General features: G+C 42.4%; 4 protein-coding genes across 8 annotated transcripts; 3 read left to right on the top strand and 1 right to left on the bottom strand.

Moving 5' to 3' along the window:
• Positions 1-42: 42 nt before the first annotated feature.
• Positions 43-3287, top strand: LOC129581669 (nucleolar protein 14-like). 2 transcript variants are annotated; one of them, XM_055472877.1, is made up of 3 exons: positions 43-785; positions 1191-2658; positions 2847-3287. In XM_055472877.1, the coding sequence occupies exons 1-3, from the start codon at positions 164-166 to the stop codon at positions 3106-3108; spliced, it is 2352 nt and encodes a 783-aa protein (XP_055328852.1). In that variant the 5' UTR covers positions 43-163; the 3' UTR covers positions 3109-3287. The 2 variants fall into 2 exon arrangements, with proteins under 2 accessions (XP_055328852.1, XP_055328851.1); XM_055472876.1 differs by having other exon boundaries at positions 1176-2658; positions 2847-3285.
• Positions 3288-4646: 1359 nt separating this feature from the next.
• On the top strand, positions 4647-10093 carry LOC129582057 (egalitarian protein homolog). The gene is made up of 7 exons (XM_055473451.1): positions 4647-5124; positions 5705-6228; positions 6866-6937; positions 7015-7604; positions 7838-8229; positions 8890-9119; positions 9527-10093. The coding sequence occupies exons 2-7, from the start codon at positions 5846-5848 to the stop codon at positions 9990-9992; spliced, it is 2133 nt and encodes a 710-aa protein (XP_055329426.1). The 5' UTR covers positions 4647-5124; positions 5705-5845; the 3' UTR covers positions 9993-10093.
• A 74-nt stretch (positions 10094-10167) lies between these two features.
• LOC129582059 (alpha-1,2-mannosyltransferase ALG9-like) lies at positions 10168-13333 on the bottom strand. Its single transcript, XM_055473452.1, has 3 exons — positions 13073-13333; positions 11893-12876; positions 10168-11483 (listed from the first exon to the last, which is right to left on the bottom strand). Exons 2-3 carry the CDS (start codon positions 12545-12547, stop codon positions 10288-10290), a joined length of 1851 nt encoding a protein of 616 aa, XP_055329427.1. The 5' UTR covers positions 12548-12876; positions 13073-13333; the 3' UTR covers positions 10168-10287.
• On the top strand, positions 13183-18089 carry LOC129582056 (serine/threonine-protein kinase/endoribonuclease IRE2-like). Of its 4 annotated transcripts, none has more exons than XM_055473447.1 (6): positions 13183-13571; positions 13927-14462; positions 14569-14783; positions 15289-15810; positions 15966-17222; positions 17315-18089. In XM_055473447.1, the coding sequence occupies exons 2-6, from the start codon at positions 14075-14077 to the stop codon at positions 17819-17821; spliced, it is 2889 nt and encodes a 962-aa protein (XP_055329422.1). In that variant the 5' UTR covers positions 13183-13571; positions 13927-14074; the 3' UTR covers positions 17822-18089. The 4 variants fall into 4 exon arrangements, with proteins under 4 accessions (XP_055329422.1, XP_055329425.1, XP_055329424.1 ...); XM_055473450.1 differs by having other exon boundaries at positions 13884-14462; XM_055473449.1 differs by having other exon boundaries at positions 13837-14462.
• The last annotated feature ends 514 nt before the right edge of the window (positions 18090-18603 follow it).

Here is an 18603-nt window from a genome sequence, read left to right as displayed (position 1 = left end):
AAAAACCCCATACAGCGCAGATTAATCCATTAATTTCTTATGCAATCCAAAATCGGATTATTTTTCGTTGTGTATGATGTTGAGTTGTTCCTCTATTTCGCAGTAAAGATTGTTAGCTCTTTTGGTATTATTACATGGTTATCTCTATTGTTGCTGCTCGAAAATGAAGCCGAAGGGAAAGCGCGGATTAGCGGACAAGGTACAGCGCGCGCGACGAAGTACCCGCACCGAAACGACTGCTGCACCGCTGTCGAATGTGCGACGAAATCCGTTCGAATTGTTTCTGACGAAGGCCAAGCATGTCATAGCTGGCCGGAAGACGGGTCCTGTAAAACCTGCCGGCCAGATGCAGAAGGGGAAGGCACATGTGGAAACACAAGGCCTCCGCAGTGTCTCCCGAGGAACTGCCTTCCAGAACCGGAAAAAGACGCTTCTGCGAGAATACCGTACTCATACAAAGAATAACCAGCTGATCGACCGGCGATTGGGAGAAAACGATGTTTCCATGTCGTTGGAAGATAAAATGATGCAGCGCGTTATGCTGGAGAGAAAGAGGAGTGCGAAGAGCCAGAAGAATGTCTTCAACTTGAATAACGATATTGATTCCGATGAGGAAGATGGAACTGGATTTGGGCAACGACTGGCCGATGTGGAAAGGTTGGAAGAGGATGACGAGAGATTGTCGGATAAAGGGGATGAGGTTGACGATATTCTCGGGGAAAAGTTTGTGACCGAACATCATTTTGGTGGTGGATTGTTAAAAAAGAAACTCGACAGCGAGACCGGTAAAGTGAAACCATTCAATATTCTGTATTGCTTATATGATATTAAATATTCGCTTTGCAATATTTATTATACAATTTTGCTCGCTACTTAATTTTTTAAACTGGCTGTACAATTGTGGTCGCTACATTAATTTTCTGGGGACATTTCCTGAACGAAGCCTTAATTGCATTAGATTTAGATTATTAATAAACATGTATTTACTATTAATACTTATTAAATTACATATTTATCAACAAATAACCTGCTTTTGGGTTTTACTTTTACAAGAGCGGCATGTGTTTGTTTCGTTGTTTTTTGTAGGCGCCCACGTTTGCATAAAATTTAACCGATATGACTTGTTTAATTTTGGTTAATTAATGATTGGAGTTTTTCTGGGGTTTTGTTATCAGGTGAATCTCGAATAGAAACTCGCCCGGATTTAATGAAAGTTGAACGGAAACTACTGGTGGATGACATTATCGCTGAATCTAAGCAAAAGAAATACAATAAACAAGTTGAATTGGACGAAGTTCGCGACATGACAAAATCTCTGGACGAAAAATGGAGGGATGCCGAAGTGCGGAAGCTAATTAGTGCATCCTTCAGCCAAGCCATGCCCGAACCTCCCGTGGAATCATACGATTCATTGGTGAAAAAGCTGCAGTTTGAGGATAAAGCTAAAGCGTCCGATAAACTGAAGAGTGATGCTGAGCTGGCCAAAGAAGCACGCGATGAATTAGAGAAAGCGGAAAAACAGCGGCGGAATAAAAATCTTCCCGCGAAATCCGAGGAAACTAACCCCAACATAGGTTTGCAAATGTTAGATCCAGAATTCTCGGATGATGATATGGAACAGGAAGACGCTGTGGAAGTGGATGAAGAGTCTGATGTATCCATTGAACAGAATCAGACAGCAGCCGAACCGCTTCTAGCTGAGCGAGAAATTCCGTTCGTCATTTCCTTGCCAAAAAATCGCCAGGCGTTGGATAGCTTATTAGAAAATCGAACTGCCGATGAAATCCTTGTAATTACCACTCGCATAATGAAATATTATCATGTCAGCTTAGCGGAAGGCAACCGAGAAAAGCTGACAAAATTCTTCAAGCTGCTTCTAGATTTTATTCTAACTAAAAGTGACGATGATCCGGAGTCCGCGGTGCAGCTTTGGACTTGTTTAACGTCAGCGCTGCACGAACTATTCGTTATTTCTGCGGAAAAAGGCGAAGAGTGGTGCCGAGTACGCATAGAAGCCCTCTTGAAATTGGCATCCCGGAAAAAATATACTTGGACGCCTTCTGCACTGCTTTTCATCAAGTTCATGACCATATGCTTCCCCGGTGACAAACATTATTTACTTGTTCAGTCAGTACTGAATTTGTTACTGGGCAAGGGTCTCAGTAAATGTGATGGCCGTTCACCTGCGTCGGTTCTTTCGGGATTGTTCTTGGCTACAATCACCGTAGAAGTGATTCAGAAATCCAAACGATATTTTCCGGAATTAATTGGTTTCCTTGGGCAGGCTGTAGCGCAAGGGGATGAGGGTTTGAAATTCAGTGGAGAGGAAATTCCGAAGTTCACGTTACTTGATGTATTATCGACGGAAAGCGTAGCGGAAGCTTCAGATACGCCAAAAATAATTTTCACTTGTGCATGTTTATTGGAGAAATTGGTTCCTTTGTATGCGGATTTGCCGTCTTTTGGAGAGATATTCCAACCTATCGTGAGCATTTTCGATAAAATTAACAGCAACGAGATGCTGCCGCCAGATTTCCGTGGCAAGTGTGGTAAGGTTACGGAGCTGATCAATACCTGCCGAAAACCGCGAATGCCATCTGTTTTCTTCAAAAAAAAACCAGCACCCTTGAAGATGCTGGAACCACGCATTGATGATAAGTAAGTGCATACAAAAATGACCTTAGTTGGCCCTGTAAAAACTGATAGTGTTTCTGCTTTGAAACAGTAAATGATATGAAAATCGCTCTGTGGAATGTAAGCTTATAAAACATGAAATAAACTCTTTATTACTCTGTGTTTAATACTGTTTATCCATACTGAAATTGTATTTTTGTGATTTCGTTTAGATTTGATAAATCGAAGTCAGCAAAAAAGGCCGCCATCAAGCGACTGCAGCACGATAAAAAGCGAGCCTTAAAAAGCGCCAAACGGGAACTGCGTCGGGATAACGAATTTATTTCCCGTGTTCAAATGGAAGAGCAGCAGAAGAAGGACGTGACAAGGATGAAAAAGGTTAAAGAGATTTTCACTGGCCTTTATTCCCAGGAGGGCGAACATAAAGCATTACAACGGCAGAAGAATAAGACAAAAAGTAAAATAAAATTTTGACCTTAATACATTGTACGTGTATAACATGGAGTTTTTACTCTGGTTTTTGTGAAGTTGGCAGTTTGTTTACGCTGGTTTTTAGTCTATTATGAGTGGTTATCTTTCGAACGCCGGAAGATGCTTTTTTCGAAAAAAAAACATTTCGAGCTTCGCTTTACGTTCGCGAGTAGAATTTTTTATTTTGCTGATTTGCAAATATTTAGAGGAAATGATATGTTACATTAAGAGACTGGAAAATTGTCTCCTCACGTTGCTCAATTTGCCACAACGGAAATAATTTTATAAGTGTCATTTCATGGAGTATGTGGGTCATCGAATGTTCACTGTGCATGGTTTGATTTAGTTCAAGTTGTCGGTAAAAGCTTTCGATTTGTGGTGTAACAAACCATATGCAGGCGCTCAAGTGGCAGTTGAAAAGTTTGTGGATACAAATTATTAGCGCAGATCGCGACAAACGCCGAAAGTTCCATTTTCGGGAGCAAAATTGCACTGGAGACGGCATCTGACTCGTGGTGCGTGTGGTATACCGGTACAATACTGGCCGCGCGGTATCAGGTCACTATCAACTCTGTAAACACGCAACATATTTTATTAATGCGGCACAAATCATGTGGTTTTGATCAGAGAGGCATCACACTGGAACTCATAACTGTTCAGCAGGAAGCGCTGCATCATCTGGATGTACGTGTTTAACCGCATTGCTTAAATTAGCAGTGAATTCAAAACTGCAAACGTCGATTACTGCAAAAACCATTTTCTTGTTGTCTGAAATCGGGGAGCAATTTATTGCTCGATACGATTAAGCTTAACTATTAAAACCAAGCAAGCCCGTAAAAACCAACCCAAAAAATTAATATGTCACCTATCACAGATATTTAGAAAACTGACGGGAAGCCATAGGCAATCGCGGCATTCCTGAACAATCTATACTTTTATACGGTGCAATTTCTCAACGCCGCTACTGCGACACATTCTACGAAATTACATACTGTAACATTTATTTTAACTACCCTAGACATCGCCCGGTCTTCCCCATAGTTGGCTATAATCAAAATGCCGCTCTCACTACTCATTTTAATGAGAATGCTCATATGGAAACGAATACACTAACATCTGAACAGTGAGAAATATTTATTTTACTGTTACTTCGATATTTTTAAGGATGTTATAGTCGTTCATAAGATACTGAATAGACAATTTTAGAGCAAGCGCTGCTAATTACGATTGCCAGTATCGCATATCGCAATTGGGAATATCGTATTTATTCTGATGTTTTGCTACGCTGACGCTGATGAAACAATTACGCATTTACCTTGAACGTTTAATCTAATCGCAAAAATTCACCGTATGTCGGCGGTATGTTTCATCGGTTGGACTCATACATGGCGCAACAGATTAACATATTAGTGATTCCTTTCTAAAAACGGCAATTGGTTGGCTGGTATAATCAGCCACATCAACATTATACCTGTCGGCAATGGCTGAACGACCTCCGCAAATACGAGCCACACAGACACACCGCCGCCGTAAAAACCGAAAGCATTTGGCTGCTACCGCTCAATAAATATGTGTATTTCAGATCTATATTATTGCCAACACCACAGAATTTCCAGTTTGTACCACACACAGATGCGATACACAGTATACACGCACGTATGTACGAGCCAGTGCATTCAGCGTACCTGACGGCGAAAATTCATTTTATTGATTTATTTTACCGATTATGTGCAACATAAGCTAGAATCCCGTTGCAGCAGCGGCGGAGAGATGTGGATCGCAGATGTATAACGTATACCGTCGCACGGCTGGCAATTTCTGACACATTTCCTATTATGAGAAACTTATACGTGACACCGCAAGGTGGATTGTCTCAATCGATTGTGGCATTTAAATCCCGATTATTGCTCGCATTAATTTATCACTGATGGCATCCCTTGATAGTGAAGGTTTTGTTTTCGATTTTACCTGCCTGTGTTGCCGCATAACATTTCATGGATGTACGGCATTTTTGATCAGGTATGATTATTTAATTAGTTTAAAATGGTGATGCAGGGAAGTTTTCTAAATCAGAAGACCCTTTTGTGCCTACATTATTTTCGCATTAAATTTTGACATGAAGCACTCTGTTTTAGCCGAATGACTCGCATCTGTATAAACATGCCGGTCATAATCGCAGTAGCTAGCGCATGCGTAACTAGTGCATTTATGATTAGCTATTTTCTATGCGCTAAATGCAGCCAGAATGACAGCTAATATCTTTGACGTTAATCCCGGCGTTTGCAACACATCAAAACACGAAAAACTATTTCAGTTGTAAGAAACCGCTGTTTTTACAACTTTAAGCTTTTTCTTTTTCATTTTCCACCAGATGCTTTGCCCATTTTCCTAGCATAATTATAGTTACTGCAAAACTCGCCAACTGGTACGTACTTTCCATCAGCCTTCAAAACGTTTAAACCCCTGCAATAACACGACACGATTTCTTCACATTGCCTGTAGCATTTAATTCATGTTCTTTAGCACATGCTTGTGAAAGTAATCGTCCAAATCAGTGGCAAGGTTATTTGACACGACATTGCTAAGTTGGCTTTTTCAGATGAAACCTTCATAATCGCCTACCACGGATTTGGACAATAAATATATATACATGTTATATTACACACACATTCTCCTTCCGGAAGAAAATCTGCGCATTTTTAAATCCGGCAGCGCGTGAGCGCATATCGCACAGCAGTAAATGGCAGCCTATCAAAATGGCAGCGCTATCGTCCGTCTATCTCCACGACAGGCCCGCGAAGCCAAGCATGAAGTCCTGTTGTTCTTTGTGGAATTGCTCATGGAGTGTAAATCCCGTAAACTGCATGACCTCAGCTGCTTATTCGGTTCACCCAATTTCACACCGGAAATGAAACAAGTGGTGGGCGCCTCGCAGACCGGCTTAAAGCGTTTCTTACTGAAACATCCCTCATTATTTACCATTAAAGGCGACACAGTCACCATGACATCGTACGATGTGGAGGATAATGTGTGGACGGAAAACGGCCACGGAAAGGAGCAATATAATAGTACCGGCGGGAAAGCGGCGGTCAGTCCGGAAGATGAAGCCGTGGAGTTTTTCCGGTGAGTGTGTACGGTTAGCGAGTTGTTTACTGGAATACGTGAGTAAGTGTTGGAAATATGTGCTGACTTGTGCATAAATTAATGAATAACAAAACGGCATCTCATGCCTGTAATATTCGGCATGTGTGCGTTACTCAATTATACGTGCGTGATTATGTGCACATGTATTGATTAGGGTCAGCTTAGAAAATAAACACATCAATAACTGTACCGTCGGTTCGGCTTTTTTTTCGTGCATCTGATAGCACTGCTAAACTACATATAGAAGTATTCACGCAACGCTCGTAAATAATATTACTGTATCGTCAAATAAAAGATATTTACAGTGCTGCATATTTTTATTCGGCAGCCATATTTTGCAGGAAAAAAACTCTAAAATTTCGTGTATTTTTTGTAGTACTGGTACTAATAACAAGATCGAAATGTTGTTTAGCAAATTGTCTGTTGTTTCGACTAAATCAAATTAATTACATGTGCTAGCTTCGGTGGTATACTGTCTGTAGTACACAGTTGTTCTACCGTTTAAATGACAAATTTGTCGTGCACGCCATTATTGACATTTCTGGCATTTAGGCTGATTTAGCCATGATTAGCATTCAAGTTTTAACACTAAAGCGCATGTACATATTTCCACCAGGTCAAAACTACTGGCTGCGCCAGCTCGTGACGAGTATCGTTTACCTTTAAGGAGTCTTGTTGGACACCGAAGGTATGGTGTTTTTTGAACACCTAAATAAATACCACACTACAGCAGCCTTGAAATGCCATATTTAATTGCATTGACAGTCAAGCACCGGAAAAAATCCGTTCGGTAATGGGGAGAAATCTACCGGATTTCATCCGCTTCTTACGAGCGCATTCCGATGTATTCCTGTACGACGTGGTCAGCGACACCGTCAAACTGACGCCCAGTGCTCAAAAATCCCCTAGCCGCGACTGTCCCTCACCGTCGTCCTCCATCTCCTCTTTTTCTTCCGTTTCGCTCCCCGCCGGGGAATTCGATCCCAACGAATGCTTGGAATTTATCGCCTTAGTCCTGCAGACACGGGGACCGCTGTTTCTGGATGAACTGTACGGACACCTGAATAAGAAATACAAGCCGGATGTCCGGCAGCATTTCGCTAAAAATCCCCGTGAACTGGGCGAGATGCTGCAGCAACGGGGCGGCAATCGTTTTCAAGTGGCGGGGAATCTGGTAACCTATGTCGGATTGCCGTCGCCGCAGGAGACTGCCGCCGGTGGTGGCGGTGGCAGTGTACGCAGTCCACCTGGGTCGGCGCGGGAAGGAATGAAATTGCGGCTGGCGCAAACGCTCAATAAGGTTATGACGGACAATAAAGCGCGCGGAGCGCTACCCGAGCCGGAAATGGATAAAGGTGAGCGAGTGTAGGCACAGTGTATTTGCTAAGATAAGCGTATTTGGAAAAACACCATATCTCTGTTTACTGTGGTAATATTGTTGCGCTATTGGGTTTTTACGACGCTTCTGTGTTTGTGCAGCGATGGAATTCAAGCAAACACTGTAGCGTCGAACGGGTGCATGGTTAACATAAAAGAAACATTTTTACTGACCACAAATTGCTTAACGTAATAACGAAATCGTGCTTAGTATGGATACCACCGTGGACGGAAGTTATAAAGCCGAAACAGTTGAAGGCTTTAGTATCGGAGATCCTCGACAGTTCAGCCGGTGCCGATGCTGTCGGCTTATCTTTTATTCTCGGTAACTATCCGGAAGTGGAACCTGAGATCAGCGAAAACGGTCTGCAGCCGATTACTCCGCGAGTGAATTTTAAGCTGTCAAAGATCTTCTTAGCCACGTACGACGGCAAGATACACTTGATATCGATCCTGGAGCATCCGGAGTTATTGCGCCTGGGCGGCTTGAAGGAGCTGTTAACGTCCGACAAAATTCGTAAGGTGTTCCACGATGGCTCGAAAGGGCTGGCGGCGCTAATTAATCAGTACGGCTTACGCATCGTCAATCCCTTTGACACACAGGTAATGAACCGTCTAAACAGCACACCATGTGTTCCCATTACTGCCACGTCTTGTGATTAATTTTATACGCGTTAGGTGCATTCGTGTTTAGTGCCTTTTCATATGGCGCTAAATAACCGTGTATGGAAAGGGCACAAAAATTTCTCATGGTATACGTAGCAGTATTTCATAGTATATTACTATATTAAACTATATTAAAATATTAAACTATATTAAAATATAGTATAATATATATCATACTATATTAAAATATTATACAAGCATTTACAAGAAATGGAATCACAAAAAAATGTGACAATAATGTTATTGTGGTTTACCCAAGTGGCATAGCTGGCGTTTACAATACGCGCAGAGTTAAAAGCAACATTGATCGTGAAATACGTAAGTTATATTTGTCGCGCTTACGCAAAATCCTACTTGTTACCTTAACGTTAGTGCTGGCGGTGCTCTTGCAGAACCACATTTCGACATTTTGGTGATGTGTCGTTTTGTAGTCTACTCGTAGTCATTGATACAAAGAATAAGCCGTATTCTTTAGAAACTGTATCGATCAGCAGAAACGCTTTGCACGCCGCACATTATACACACACTGACCGGCTTTTGTTATTTGTACAAATTATGGACGAGCGTTATTGCATAAAGCCTATTTTTCAATTATAGGTCGGTTACTCAATACTGGAATATCAAAACAGTTCCGGTGGAGAAAATTCTCAGCCGTTCCTGGAAAGCGATCGATCCATCAGTGTTCTGGATGTGGCCGGTGGTTGTATGCCCAGCGCGGTGCGCATGGCCAACACCGCAATCCGACCTGACCCAGATGATGCTCATTTGTGCACCGCCTACAACAGTCTCAGGATTGTGTTTCCTCAAGTTTATGAAGCACTTAAAAGGTGAGGATTGGATGGAATGTAGACGATTTGTTAAAATATTTTTGTGCCCGACATATGAAGATATTATGTTATCCCCATGCTTTTGTCATAGTCATATATAATTCCATTTTGCCGTAGCCGTATAATTCCGGCAGCCACATACCTTCTAACAAATCAGAAGTAATTTTTTTTAAAACTGCCTAATTCCAAAAATTCAAAAATATGTGAGGTTTAATTGTTTAGGCAAATGATTTATCAATGTCACTGAAATCGATAACCTTTTGCAACGTGATGATAAATATATTAAATTTAAGCAAATGGAGTTTACGTGTGCACCTGTTATGGCTGGCTCCTTTGCCGTTATAAGTTGGCCGGTTATACAACGGTCGTAATAATTAGCTAGCATTGATTGCCCTTTATGGTTACAGCCGGATGTCAATGAAATTTCTTCCGTTAATGCGAACGATCCTAGAGGAACAGTACGAAGAATACCTCAATCCCGAGAGAGCCAAGCTGCTAATAAAAAATCGCCGAACTCTCCATCAACTGGATGTTTTACAATCGAAATTAAATCATCATCGTCCGGCCGATGTCGGCGAAAATGGTCTGAGTGAAGAGGAGACGCGGCTGCGTGAAATGGTAACATTAACAAGCAACTCTCATGGGAACACCACCCCCATTGTATCATCTGAGTCATGCGTGACCAAAGGCGAAATGGCCACATCGGAGACTCAGACGGCAATAACCGGTGATATACGACCAATTGTATGTGATGAATTTTATGACGATAATCTGGGAATTATTCGTAACCGGTTCCCACATGAAACCCTCCTCGCAATCAGTGATATGGTCTGTGATACAAATTTAAAACTTTCTACGGTAGACATTTTATAAATCATGAGCACACCGATTCTAAATGAGATGTCTGTTTGACGATTGTTTCGGAGCCCCGAGGTGGCAAATAAAGATTCTATACAGTTTGAACTGCAATCTGCATCAAGCTCCAAAACAGATTTTAATGGATTTTCTCATGATTCGCTGGTCCTAAAAAACCTCAAAACCTGATGGCTCAAGAAGGAGCGAAACTCTTATGCACCGTAAATAGAAAATGCAAGGTAAATCAACAAAAAAGGTTAAAAAATAAAACATCTGCGTAAAATGCAATCCAGAACAACAACAAAAAAGCGTACTACTTGGCTGGGTTTACAGCACACGGTCGTTTCCTATTCAATAACACGTAATCACCAAATGAACACATTCGTTCACTTAAGAAAGGGACATAAAATGCCCTGTAAATCCGGTGTGAATTAGAAGCGTCCAAGAATTTCTCTCGATAGACAATGTTCCATTCGTTACTTTTGCTTACGTAACTCGGCTCCAGAGCCGTTTCTCTCCCGGGATTGTCTAAATCCACTAAGTAGTCGCACTGACAAGGATCAATATATCGAGACGGTTCTTCCTTATTTTCGTCATTCATTTCCGTCGGAATCGCCGCAAACCCATGAGGATATGGCGAATATGGTTTAGGCAACAGTCCTTTGAATTCCGATTGAATGAATTGCAAGTTCCATTTATCCGGCAGGAAGAAGCTAGATGGAAATCGATGCCACTCTTTACCTACACAAAGATTAGCTTTTCCGCTGTGATTCATGGCTTCCGCTTGGAGTCTCATATACACATCCATGGGAGCAGTGTAGAATTTGGCCAATGCGAATGATCGCGATAAGCTCAGCACCACAAACACAGCGAGTATGGTTGTCATGAAATTTGTTGCAATTCGGGAAACAATTCGCACAGGGAACGTACTAGACAACACAGCCAATGGAATTTTCGTGATAATTTCAACAGCTATAGCGGCCAGTAACGACAGCAGAGTGTAGACTGGAAATAAAAATCGTTCTTCTTTATGCGGTGTACGAAAAAATATAGCCAGCCACAGAAAAACCGCTGCGCAAACCCCGAAAGAAAATTCCCAAGTGCGTTGATTCCATAAATAGTTTCTCCGTCGTTTCCGCAGAGCGTAGGCGACTCCGATAAATACAGGACACATTAACCCGAGGAAGAACGCCACGTTGAAATTCAAGAATCCATTCAGAAGATAAAAATACCATGGTTCCACTCCGTACAATTCCGGACCGTGCCCGGAAATAATGTTATACAGCACGATGTTTAAAGTAGGAAAAACAAGCTTCCCATAGAAATAACTGTCAATCGCGACGGTTGCCCCAGCAATCACAGCACCGAGCATGATACAAACACCCACGAAGAAAAATAGTCCATTTCGCCGGATAATGTCCACGGCGATGGGTGCTCCCAATAATCCGGCAAACGGCCAGCCTAATATTCCACTGCAGGCAACAGCAATAACAGCCAGAACATTGCGACCTACACCAAAGGAAGAAACATTCACTGTAACTCATAGCATTTTTAATAGTCACGATTTTTTACAGACATACTGGGAAAAAATTTTATATAATTTCCGATTTAAATTACCGTATTTTTCGAATTAGAAGCCCTGGGCTTCTAAATTTTCAAAGGTGCCTGGGGAGAGGCTTATACAGCAGAGGAGGCTTATATTGTGGAGGAGGCTTTTAAATTTTGAAAGCCTTTAAACTAGCGTAATTGCTATGCACCGTATATAGAGAGAGGCTTCTAATACGGAGGAGGCTACTAAATTTTCGAACTACGGTGGGGGGAGGCTTATACGATAGAGGAGGCTTTAAATTCGAAAAATACGGTATATAAATTCGAAATATATGCAAAAAGTAGAGGAGCAGTCGTTCCTTGTTAGTACCTGCAAACCATGCTGTGTACGCTGCCGTGGTCATTAACATGGCAAAGCTACTGGGAAGAAAGGCCGTACTGGAGATGAACATGCCCGGGGCGAAAAGCAAAAACACCAGCACCATCCTCCCAACGCTTGGTCCGAAACGCTTACATATCTGCGCATAAAATGCGCCTTCCACAGCCACTGCCGCAATGGCCAGAACAAAACGCAGAAAATAAAACATGGTAAACCGGTTGGGTTGCAGGATAGTTTGGAAGATTTTCAAGGGGAATGCATGCAGGAGAATGTAGGCATATGAGCGAATGGCGTACACGGGAGAATATTCCCATGTCTGGAAACCGCGGTGATTCAGAACATAATGGAGGGGTTCCCAGTAGTTGTATGTCTCATCGCAGTCCGTAATGTACGACCACACCATTGAGCAAAGTTTAGCAGAAAGCAGGAGTTTGACGGCGGTTCGCAGCTCTGGCGTCCATGTCTCCGACCACTCGGGATTTATGTGATCATCCGCTTTATCAAGCTGCGTGTGGGACTTGGGTTTGTTTGGTTCGTTTCGTTTCTCGAGGGACTCGGGACTAAGAGCGTGGTCCGCGTGAGTATCTACGGCCGCGCGCGGTGGACGGAACGGATGGCGTTCCTTTTTGAAACGTCTGGCGCTCATCGCGATTTCCTGCTGTGACCACAAACCACATTAAGCAATTCTCCGGAATCGAGACGCCTTACACTTGAAATCTTGCGATTGTCGGAACTCGGAGACAGTCCAAACGAAATCACCATGCTCTTCCCATAACTGAACTGATCGGCCAAATAAATTAATCCGAATTTCTAGGACTTCGTAAACGGTAACAAGAGATCTTTAAGGAAGTTGGGGAAGCCGTCTATGCGCTTCCAAAACAGACAACCAAGACTCCAATCCAAGACTGCAAATTTTGCAGAGATGCAGTGCTGCGCTGCAGATCAATCAAAGCGGTAAACGCCCGTAAACCTGTGCTAAATAATACAGCAACACTGCAACAGCAGATTCGAACAATTTGGCTCCGTTCAGTAATTGTCACTCTTAAACCATAAACGACTGATTCTAGTTTTCAAAAATTAGTTGTAAATAATTATTCACTTTTTTGACTTTTAAGTTTTAGAAAACATTCTTAAAAAATTCTAGGGGCGCTAATCCAGTAAGATACCGAACTTGTTTTCCCGGAAGCGAGACAAATGTCACTCGAGGCGGGTGCAATACCGGCACATAATGGCTCATGTCTGATGCCCAGGGGTTTAGCTAACAAGTGCAGTGCGATTTAAACAGATTTTGCCAACAAGAAACACAAGCATCTGTAGATCATTTTGGTGCAGCTACTGCGCAGTATTTAATGGCCATTTAATTGTAGTTTTCGAATTTGTTTTATTTGTCAAAAGTCTGGATTCGATGAAATGTCCGTAGTAAAATAATCGATCATAGGTGGGGATCGGAAATAGCATGTGCTGAGGTGTAAACTGGATTAATTTTCATCACTTCCACCTTGGAAGTTTGACTTTGGACTACGTATCAGCCCATTGTTTGCGGGAAGACGCGTCAGCTGCTTTCGTCACATTAAAGTTTTCCATGAAGCAAACTAGTGGTTCCACTTTGCGAAAACGAAGTGTGCGTGGAGGTTGGACGATTGGATCTCTGATGGGTTTCTGAGTCGCTGGTAAGACTGTTTTGGTCAGAGTCACTATTTTGGTTATTTTCAGTTCTTCAGCTTTGATTACCTTATGGCTTTTTTATTTTTTATGCGTAATTTTATTTTATATTCCATATGATTACAGTTAACGTATATGGTTAATTTCGATTTCGATCAAAAATATCAGCAACTGCATCTTTAGGTTTTGTACTTCATTCATCACTTTTCATTGTGAGTTGTTCTATGAAAATCACTCTTATGGGTCTTATCGCCGATAATCGTTTATTTACAGTTTATCCCTCAATTTGCATTATCTCAAATTTACTGTGGTTGTGACAGATTGTCATCACAGTTGTCACTGACGTTTTTGCGTCTTCTGCAGCTATGATTCCGAAGACGTGTTGCCTTGATTATAATCTTTGATCTGTACATGTGCGGATGGATTACAATCATTTTACAAAGCAGTCTTCTTCTGAGAGATGAGCTAATTCTTACAAAGTGCCTCGAAATTCCTATTTGTCATCGACACAATGAAGGCTGTTAATTTTCTCGCTGTCGTCATCCTTTCCTTCATGATCTCTGCGTTAACGCTGGCCAGTGTGCGGGAAGTGATGCTGGTGTCGGACCCTGCAGGACGGTCCGTTCCAGCTGGATATAATATTCTGTTGGTGTCCACACTGGATGGTCTGCTGCATGCCGTTGATCGGCACGAAGGCAAGACACTGTGGACGGTGCGGGAGCCCCCGCGACTGCAAGTCTCATCAGCGCAGATCGGCGATAAAGTCTTCGTTACGGATCCTACCGACGGTGGACTGTACGTTATTGACGCGGCGAAAAATATTCAGAAGTTTCCAAAGAGTATTCCCGAACTGGTGGGAGAGTCGCCGCAAAAAACATCTGACGGGATTCTTATCACAGGTGCATAGTGTATCCGTTTCGTTGGGTTTAGCTTCCGTTATGCTGCAATTTGAATTTTTAAAACTGTATTGAAATTTTAGCTTTTGTAACATATTTTATATTGCAGGAAAAAAGACTGCTACCTGGATGGCTATTGATCCGAAAAGTGGGTTACGGTATGATTACCAGCCTGAATCGCTTTCCACCTGCCCGCTTCCGTCGGACGCGACGGTTTTTATACCCCGCACCGAGTATGTACTTACTCTGCTGGATAGTGGACGACAGCATATCTGGAATGTTACCTATACGCACTACGGTCCATCGATTTCCACATCTCCTGAGGTATGCTTATCATATTTATTAATTAATTTTGGTTTGTGTCTTTATTTGGTACAGCTGAAATTATTGCATGTTACAAGTTACGGTAATTCAATAACATGGTGGTGGAGCAGTACTTTAAATTTTTTAGAATGCTTACGGCGCCTTTTTTCGCACGTTTCAGTTGCGTGACCATTATTCATAAGAGTACTGAATAAATGCATTGCATTGCGCTTCGAGCGAGCGAGACTTGACAGAGGACAGCTGTACAAGTACATTGCACACATTGAAAATATATATTATTCTGCATTAAGAATAGCGAAACTTATAATAGAAGATATAAGATTAAGTATAACAGAATTTTGCATAGTAATATTTTTTGAATCAGTTACTTATTTCTTTCTTCTGTAACAGAAGTTCTGTTGCATGTAGAAAATAGAAAATTTACTCTTGTTTTTGTGTGAGTATAATTTTGTTTCTTGGCTTCTATAAGCATGGATAATTCTAATCATTATCCGTTATACCGCAGGTTAACACCGATGTGATTCTCTCCTCTTCGAATTCGGGTGATTTAATTAAACTGAGCACCGACCGGAAAGCCGTATCCTGGAATTCAAAGTACAACAGTCCCGTTGTGGCCATTTACAGTCTGAACGCTGACGGTACAATCCACCAAATTTCGCACCACGTCGTCGTTCCCCCCATAATGCAGAGCTTCCTCAAAGATGGCGTTGACAAAGCCGTTACTCTGAAATATTTTGTCCCGGAATTATTGAAGAGGCGTACACAGCTGGCCGTGGTTCCTAATTCTTTGGACCGGATGCTCTTCATCGGACAGCATGGTTCCAGTACTGTTTATTGCATGCCGGCATTGTTCGATCGAAAAATGTCAAAAGCACAGGAGGCAAAACCATTTTTGGAAACCGTCAGTGAGATGATTCGGCAGCAGGAAAAAGAAGTGCTGCCAATTGTTTCGGAGATGCCGGTCGACGCAATCGAAAATGAAACAAATGACCACGCTGTAATCACGACAGCAGTTTCCATAAAACCGGTATGTCGCTACATTATTTACCGAACTGACATTCTCGAACCGAAGATTGAGATAGTAGGAATATTAGCTTACCTGGATAAATTTTGCCAATACACCAAGTAACACCAACTAATTTTTTGTAGCCGCGTTCCATGGTGATGTTGTAATATTTTCAGGAGCCGCAGTGCATTGCCACAGTTGTTGATGAAAACACCATTTTCCAGCCTTCATGCTTGAATACTCAACCCATTAACTCGGCGCCGATTCCGGTAATGATATCTCCTAATTTTGTCGGCTTCCATCCATTTCCCTTCGTAAAATCGAGGGATGACCCCGAGATGTTCCAAGGTCTTCCGGCACTGCCTCCTGTCGTTCCTGTTCCATCCTCCCCTTTGTTGCCATCGCTTTTGCACACAGATTTGGCGGTGTACGCATTGATATCCATTGTATTGGTTTCGCTCAGTGTGGGAGTTGCCGGTGTTGTATTTGTATGGAAATCGCGAGCGAATATGGCAGTTACCACTAGCAGTACAGGGAGCGTCGGGAGTACAGGCTCTCAGGATCGAGTACTGCGCTTTCTGGGCGAACATGATTTTGTTGTGGGAAAGATCCATTTCGATCCGACGCAGTTGTTGGGACGGGGATGCGATGGAACTTGCGTCTTCAAGGGACAGTTTGATGGCCGTGATGTGGCCGTCAAGCGCTTGCTTCCCGACTGCTTCTCCTTTGCCGACCGGGAAGTGGCGCTGCTAAAAGAATCCGATTTTCATCCGAATGTCATTCGGTATTTCGCTACTGAATCCGACTCGCAATTCCGCTACATTGCGTTGGAACTGTGCCAAGCGACACTGACGGATTACGTACAGGAGAGACAGACTCGGTTTCCACATCTGATGCCCCGCAGTATTTTGAAGCAGACGATGGAGGGACTGTCTCATCTCCACAAACTTAACATTGTGCATCGTGATATTAAACCTCACAATATCCTTCTAAGTTACCCAAGCCTGGATGGTCATGTGCGCGTGCTTATCAGCGATTTCGGACTGTGTAAAAAGATATCACAGGAACGGATGTCATTTACAAAAATCAATTCCGGCACGCTAGGTACACAGGGATGGATCGCTCCGGAAATGCTGGGACAGGCGCAGCGTGTTAACCGGAATGTGGATATTTTTTCAGCGGGTTGTGTATTCTATTACTGCTTGACCGAAGGACACCATCCCTTCGGCGAAAATGGGTTTGCTAGACAGGGAAACATTGTCGAAGGAAAATGGACAATGCAGCATTTGAGTGAAGCGGAACAAGATGGAATTATTGCCCGACATATAATCAGTCAAATGATTCATGCGCAGGCAGATAAGCGTCCATCGGCAGACTGTGTTCTTTTACATCCTTTCTTCTGGGATCACGGCAGACATCTTTCCTTTTTACAGGTTAGTGTTACAATGAAATTAAGAGTTGACGATTAGTTGCGCGATTCGATAATCAATCCAAGTTGGCCGCAATTATATCAATATTTTGATAGGATGTGTCAGACCGTATTGAGAAGGAAGAAACCACCAGTCCCGTTGTCCACAATCTCGAGAAAAACGCCGGTGCGGTTGTACGATGGAACTGGCGTCAACATATTGGAATGGAGCTGCAAGACGATCTGAAAAAACACCGCACTTATCGTGGGGGTTCCGTACGGGATCTTCTGCGCGCCATCCGCAATAAAAAACATCATTACCGCGAATTGTCAGAACCGTTGCGTCAGTCATTAGGAGAGATTCCTGACGGGTTTGTTGAGTATTTCATCTCGCGATTCCCGCGACTCCTTCTGCACACGTATTTAGCGGTGCAGATTTGTAAGGAGGAAGCCCAATTGCAGGGTTACTATTCTGGACGTATGTGTTGGACCGGGATGGATTACCCTAGTGATCGGCCGTGGAGGAAAATGGAAAGCAATGGTGATGCCATTACACAACCGGCGGAGATCGTGATCACTAGAAATTTTAATAACGGATTGCAGCCAAATGGTGAAGGAGAATAACTCATGGTTGCCGATTATTATCATTCCGGTGCGAAGGATTTGTTATGTATTCCCAGCGCTGTTGAAATAAGCAATGGAGTTTGAGGAGCACTTAAGGGCAGATAAATAAAGTAGAAAGTTGTCAGGTTTTATAGTATCTCAGGTCATTTCGTCTCGGGAAAGGATATCCGCAAGGACGTGCGTTTCCGTCCATATACTGTCCGCAACGCTGCCTGTTGTTTTTGGTGCACAAATGGAGACGAAGCTTTGTACATAATGCTTTTAACTGTTTTAAACTGATATAATTTCCAGTCTTCGGATTTGGACCGAGCTGGTTTATCTGCAGTGTTTGCAGATACATAATAACCTGCTAGAATGTTGTAAAGGGTTATCACCAGTTTTTTTGCAAGAACCATAATTATTATGGTGTTGGTTATTTTATGTACGTTCAATTTTTTTTCCGGAATTAAGAAATTGTGATGTTATCGCCTTTATGCTGCTTCTGCGTTTTTGCCGGGTCAGGCTGGGTTTGAAACAATACGATACTAAAAATTTTTTATTGAATTTTACTGAAATACCAAGTTCAGATGCTATACACTGTTATGACAAGTTCACAATAATTACTGTATCACGGGAATGAGCTACCAATACACGTCAGAATTTGTTACAAAAAACTGCCCTTTGCCAGCGTCACAGCATCAGCAACGGTATATAGTAACAACCTGATACGTATCCTTATGTGACGAAGAAAGTTGTGACTCACGGAACTTTCAATAAATTAATTAACTTTTGATCGTGCTGTT

Source organism: Paramacrobiotus metropolitanus, unplaced genomic scaffold (genome assembly GCF_019649055.1).
Source record: "Paramacrobiotus metropolitanus isolate TYO unplaced genomic scaffold, Prichtersi_v1.0 Parri_scaffold0000006, whole genome shotgun sequence".
Classification (NCBI taxonomy): Eukaryota; Metazoa; Tardigrada; class Eutardigrada; order Parachela; family Macrobiotidae; genus Paramacrobiotus; species Paramacrobiotus metropolitanus.
Note: the sequence above shows the minus strand (reverse complement) of the source record. Positions and strands in the feature narration are given on the sequence as shown.